We start from the raw sequence: 5,998 nt of genomic DNA, 5'->3' as shown, positions 1-5,998 counted from the left end.
CTCCCAGCCCTGCCAGCCTCGTCTCAGGACCCGCTGGTGTGAGCAGAGCAGCATGTGAGCTACTGGGTGTGGGAAGGGCTGTTCTGCCAGCCCCAGAGCTGAGGATTATTCCTTAGGTGGCCTTTACCTTGGACTTTGGGGGTGTCTGTCTGTCTGTGGTCCTCCACGTTCCCGGGGACTGTGGGTGCCCGGGATGGGGTCACTTCTCCATTGTGACCCGACAGGTGTGCACCTGGAAACTGCTTTTGTCCCTACAGTGTCACTGTTTCCAACAATAACTAAAAATGTGAGTGGAATCCACTTTGTTGGAGATTTAAATGGAAGTAAAAGATTAAGAATGCTTCATAGAAATAATATAATTTGATAGGTGATGATGATGTGATAGAGAATGATGCTGCTCTGTTTTAGGAAAAACGAAGGCAGATGTACAAGCAATGAGAAGTATCTCTGGGCTCCCTGTGACCCTGTTCCTACACTTTGTAAATTAAGGATATTTCTGACTTATTTTGAATATTGTACATGTTGTTGGGTTTATTTAAGGGCAAATCCTTTCCAGATGCAGCTCCGCTTCCCCCCCCCCACACAGAGCTGGAGTTGTGTGACAGATCCTCTCCCCTTCCCCACAGAGGTACGAGACCTCCTCGAAGATGGAGCAGTTCCTGACCCGTTTCCTGCTGCGGGAAACCCTGCAGCAGCTGCAGTCCCTGCAGAGCTCACTCGAGTGTGCCGTGGACACCGTGGAGGAGCAGGCGGGACTGGAGAGGTAACGGGGTGGGACGGGCCAGTCCCCTCTCTCCCCACCACCACTTGTGGGGGTCGCAGGATTCATGGGTCCCCCTGGGAGGGACGATGGGAGCAGGATCTGCCCTTTCCAAGCCCACTGTGAAGCTGACCCATGTAGTGAGTGATTTCAACCCCTCCTTTTGCATTTTATTCTTGTAGAAAGGACATAAAGAAATCTGAGATGTCGGTTGGCCTGAGGTCAGGGAGACGATGTGGGCGCAGAGGACAGAAGAACATCTGTCTGGCTCCAACAGACCCTTATTCTGGGATGCTGACAACAGGTATCTGCAGCCTTCCCGTCCCTTGGGTTGGTGTTTCTGTCCCTCTGGAGCCTCGAATGGGTGTGGGAGCAGCAGCATGGGACAGCAGGGCTTTGTCTGGGATGGAGCCTGGACCATCACACCCAGATACCAGCTGGAGCTTCTGTGGGATGTTTTATCTCTTGAGCAATGGGAAAAGTTTCAGGAGAAAAACAAATTGTTTTGGGGTTTTGTTGTTTAAATCAGTTGTTTAGAAGCTTTTGTGGTTTTCTGTGTCTTGAGCAACATGTTGCAATGACAAAAGCAAGCTTTTTTGGTGACATGTCTCTGCTCTTCCTCACGTAGGTGTTTGTGTTGATGACACCAGCCAGTGGCTGGCACAGATCAACAGGCTCCAGCAGATCATCGAGAAACTGGAGTGCAAGGTGTGTGGCAGAGGGGAGGTGGGCTCGAGGCTACCCTGCACCTCGGTGCCAGCCAGGTTGGTTCTGGGACCTCTCCCCATGCCAATGGCCCTGGTATTTGTTCCTGGCATCATTTGAGCTGTACCCATTCACCAGACACCAGACAGCAAAGCTCAGCCCTTGCTGTCTCCAAACGCCACCTTCTCCCCTCAGCTGTCCTGACCCTCCCTTGGCTTCTCCATGGTCTGTGCTCATCTGACAAGTCAGTCTGGACCTGCTGAGCCCCACAGATGTGCAGGTCACATCCCTTTTCTCCTCCAAGTACCCAAAGGAACATCCCCATGACCCATCTGTCACACTGCGCTGGGGGTTACTGCCACGTTTTATCTCGTTGCAAAGTTCTCCCAGTAATGATGATGTTTCCTGTGGTGTTAACTGCAGAGCCCACGCCTGGAGCCACTGAAGGAGGAAGCCACCTGCAAAGGAAAAGATGCTGTAAGTCCCTGTCCTGCTGCTTGTTGTTTGCAGGTAACTCCATAGTGTGCACAGATCCCCTCTCTCACACGCACACACACACACACACACACACGCGTGTGTTCACACAGCCCCTGTGTCCCAAGACTGGTGTCACCTGGGTGAGCTGCTGCTCTGGTGGGGGGTCTGCTGGTTGGTGACGCAGTGGGGTGGGAGTCAGAGCTGTGAGTGGGGTGTGGGACCATCCATAGCACAAACACAGCTCTGTCAGGTCCATGAAAGCCCCAGGCAGTGCCCACAGCCAGCCCAGAGGAAGGCAACGCTCCGCTTGGCACTGCCCAGATCCTCTGGGTTTGCCTTGGGCGCCCACAGACCACAAGTGAAGGTGTCCTGAGGCTCTTTTCTCCTGGGGGAAGGACACAGGGAACTGCAGCAGCCCCAAAGCAGGACCCTGGTACCAGGGGATGGAACATCTCCTGTTGGCATGGTCCTTGTTGTAAATGCAACCAGCCCAGGTAGGGAGAAGCCGCTGTGTGTAGGTGTTGTCCCCAGCACTGCGGTGCCAGCCTCTCTGGCAGTGTCCCCTGCGGTGCTGTGGTTGCTCAGCACTGCCTTGTCCTGCAGCAGGGTGGGACCAGGAGGGGACAGATTAGTCCCTGATCCTCTCTCTGTCCCTTTGCAGCACATCCTGGTGGCAAAGAGGCAGATCTCGGTGGCGATGAGCAGCATTGAGGAGTTTCGCCAGGCGTTCAGGTCCTACACGGAGGTGACGGCCGGGCAGAGCAGCTGCCTGCAGTAAGTGTGGTGGGTGGTTTGTGGTGGAGCTCAGCCAGAAACTGGGGCTTTTAGCACAGCCACCCTTGGGGGACAAAAGGGGTTTTTGTGGAGTATTGGGTGTGCTGGTCAGTGCAAGGGTGGGCTCAGCGTGCTGACGTTTGAGTTTGCAGAGAGGACGAGACAGTGTCACAGCTGCAGAGGTGTGATGTGATGATGGGATGATCCTGCAGGATCATCCCATCTCCTGCTGCAGGTACTCCCAGCAAAAACCAGTTGTTAAGTGTCTGGCATGCAGGGGGGTGGGTTTTATGGCAGCAGGAGTGGCTGTGGCACACACACGGAAGCGAATGCAGAATGCAGACGTTCCTCCAGCGCTGAACAACTTGATAGTAGCTGGGAAAAGTCAAGGTGAGAGCTCACGTCGGAGCGTTGCTGTAGGTGAAGGGTGTGCAGTGCTGGTGGGAAGCAGCCGTGAGCAACTGAAGCCACCCCCTATGTGAGACCAGGGCTCTGCTCCCCAGCACTGCTCTGCACAGAGCTGAGGACTTCGGTGACATGCCACTGCCAGCGTGTCCCTGCAGACTCCACAGCTGCTCTTTGAGAGGCACTTCCCTTCTCCCACAGGAGATTTCAAGCTGCTTTCAGTGGGAAATGTTCATGCTGTTCCCATTTAAAGTGTCATTTTTCAGCTCTTCAGTTCCAACAGCACCAAATTGCATTTTTCAGTCCAAACAAAAGGCAAACACTTGTTCTGACACGTGTGTGGGGAGAGAATGGGTTTTTGTTTATTTATTTATTTTTTTCTTTGAAATTGATGGGCTTTTCTGCCATGAGCACTATTGGTGTGGACAGCTGGGTAGCACTGCACGGGCAGGCTCTCCACGTGAGTGGAAAGCTGGAGCGAAGCCCGGGGAGACTCCGCTCTCCTGCTTCACACCAGGGAATTGCAAAGCGTGGTGTGACCCCCGCGCAGGGGGACGCAGCCTCCGAGCTGCCGGGTCACTCCCTTTGCTTCTCCCAGGGTTTGGGTCCATCCTGCAGCCCTTGGCAGCAGCTGGAGGAAACCTTCATCCTCAGCTGGAATTAATGATGCTGCAGCTGAGTTCAGATGATTCCTCAGGCTCTGCAGCCTGAGCTTTCCTCTCTCACCTCCCTGCTGCTTCCCCTTCCATCTTCCCATGGACTGGAGAAAGTCCCAGCTGGTTCCTCCAGCATGGGAAGCATCATCTGGTGAAACAACATCACTGTGGGGAGCAACGAGCTGTGGTTTTGTGCTGTGATCTCAGCTCCTTGCACTCTCGTGCCTCAGTTTCCCTCTGTGTGAAGGGTGAGGGATGACACACGCCTGCTCCATGGGGCTGGAAGGATGAGCTCCTTTGTCAGGCTGTGTGCTGCAGTGCTAGGGTAGGGCTAAGAAATAGTTAATAAAATATTGAAGGCTCTGGTTTCTGGGCAGCAAGGACCAGTTGAATGGCTGCAAAGCTCCTCTGCTGCCCGGCAGCATGAAGGATTTGGGGTTGGGATCCCCTGGAGCCTTGTGCTGACCCCGGCAGCCACCAATTGTGGATGTATCCAAAATGCTCTTTGAAAGCCTCGTGGTGAGGCTCGTGCAGACCTGTGCCCCTCACTCCCAGGCCTGCTGGGACCGAGGTGGCTACACTGTGCCAGCTTGTCAGGTCCCGTCTCAGGGTCACTCCTGTCCCCACAGCGTGTCTGCCTGCAAGCTGACGGACGAGCCCTGCTTCATCCTGTACGAGTTCTGGCAGGACGTGACCTCGTGGAGAAGGTTGGAAACTTTCCTTGCACGGGGCTGGGTTGGATGCTCTGGGTGGGGGCTGAAAGGGGTTTCCCTCTTGGGGCTCCACCAGGACCCCACTGCTCCCCCTCCTTGTGCAGCCTGTTCTGCTGCTGGCTGCTCAGCCCAGCGCACCCCCGGGGCTGTTTGCAGCAAAACGGGGTGAACACCCTGATAAAAGATTTGGGGAGCAGGACAGGAGTGGATCTCCTGCTCTGGGTGGTGCAAAGCAGCCCCTGTGCCTGGGCAGGGATCCTGGCATGTAGCCCGTCTCTTTCCAGCTGTGACACAAGCACAAGCCCTGCACCCTCCTGCCCCTGCACACTGTTTTCCAGCCACTTGCAGTCCAGCTGTAGCAAGACTTTCCAACGGGCCATCATCAGCTTGCTGGAGTCCCCGGAGCTGCTGACCACCATGCTTTTCCCAGGTGAGGGGCTGTGGGGCTGACCTGGGGGGCTGCAGGACCCCCCCACAGTCCCATGCTCCTGCTCTGGGTTCTGCAGAGGACAGGGACAGTGTGGGGACCATGCACCTTGGCTCCCTCCAGAGTGGAGGATGGGGGTGGGTGTCACCTGAATTGTGTTTTTTCAAGCCAGAGCAAGTCCCTTGTCCCCTGGCAGGTTTGGTTTCATGGGCTGGCAGTGCCATGGGGCCTCTCCCCTGCTTGGGGATGCTCTCTAGGCAGGACAGCCAGGCAGCTGGGGGCATTCTCAGGGAGCAGATAAGCTGAGCTTTGTCTTGACTACACCTGATGCCTCATTTTTTAATTTGTTTTTCTTTCACCTGAGCCCTGAACCTGCTCTGCAAAGCACTTGCCCTCCTGGGTCAGTCCCGGTGCCTGTGGCCAGAGTTCCAGCTCAGTGGTGCTGAGACAGGGGACAGTCCAGCTCAGGGAAAATGCACATTCCCTGTGGTACCAATAGATACCTGACCAAGGTGGGAGGAATGGGGAGAACTTGGGGACTGATAAGGCCAGATTAACCCCCAGGTTGCTGTCATTTTCAGGTCTTGTGTAAAATAACATGAAACACGGATTAATTTGGACTAAATCCCACGCTGGCAGTGCTCTTCCTGACCTGCTGGTCCCACTGCCCCCCATTCCCAGTGCTCCCCTGCAGAAGTCACCCCAGATCAGGTGCATCACCTGTCTTCATGCCATGGCTACGCTCCCCACCCCGGGGAGGTGGCTGCTATAGATCCAAGTGCCAGGGACCTGCAGAAGAGCCTCAGCTCCCCCCAAGCGGGGCTGGCTCCCCTCTCTCTGCCCCCCATATATCGGTGTGACCCTGCCTGCTCATTCCTCACTCTCTCCCCTCTCTCTCCAGCTTCCTGGTGGATCATGAACAACAACTGACCCTGGGCAGCTGCTTCCAGGACACTGCTGGCAGGCAGAGGGATGGGGAGCCCTTGGCACAGCCATCGCCTTCCCCCGTGTTCGTCACCTCCCTGGCCCTTGTCCCCTCCTGCGCGGTGGCGGGAGCTGCCTGCCCATCACCCCTGCCAGT

General features: G+C 55.7%; 1 protein-coding gene across 1 annotated transcript; it reads left to right on the top strand.

Annotated features, from left to right (window-relative positions):
• Positions 1 to 626: 626 nt before the first annotated feature.
• Positions 627 to 5,847, top strand: LOC104531255 (N-terminal EF-hand calcium-binding protein 3; the record flags this gene model as incomplete). The annotated part of the gene is made up of 8 exons (XM_010176095.1): positions 627 to 763; positions 943 to 1,064; positions 1,389 to 1,468; positions 1,889 to 1,942; positions 2,604 to 2,716; positions 4,407 to 4,484; positions 4,829 to 4,920; positions 5,819 to 5,847. Coding segments are annotated over 8 exons (705 nt in total), but the record flags the coding sequence as incomplete, so codon positions are not given.
• Between the last annotated feature and the right edge of the window lie 151 nt (positions 5,848 to 5,998).

This window comes from Antrostomus carolinensis, unplaced genomic scaffold (genome assembly GCF_000700745.2).
Source record: "Antrostomus carolinensis isolate BGI_N321 unplaced genomic scaffold, ASM70074v2 scaffold42210, whole genome shotgun sequence".
Taxonomy (NCBI): domain Eukaryota; kingdom Metazoa; phylum Chordata; class Aves; order Caprimulgiformes; family Caprimulgidae; genus Antrostomus; species Antrostomus carolinensis.
This window is presented reverse-complemented; position numbering and strand designations above follow the sequence as displayed.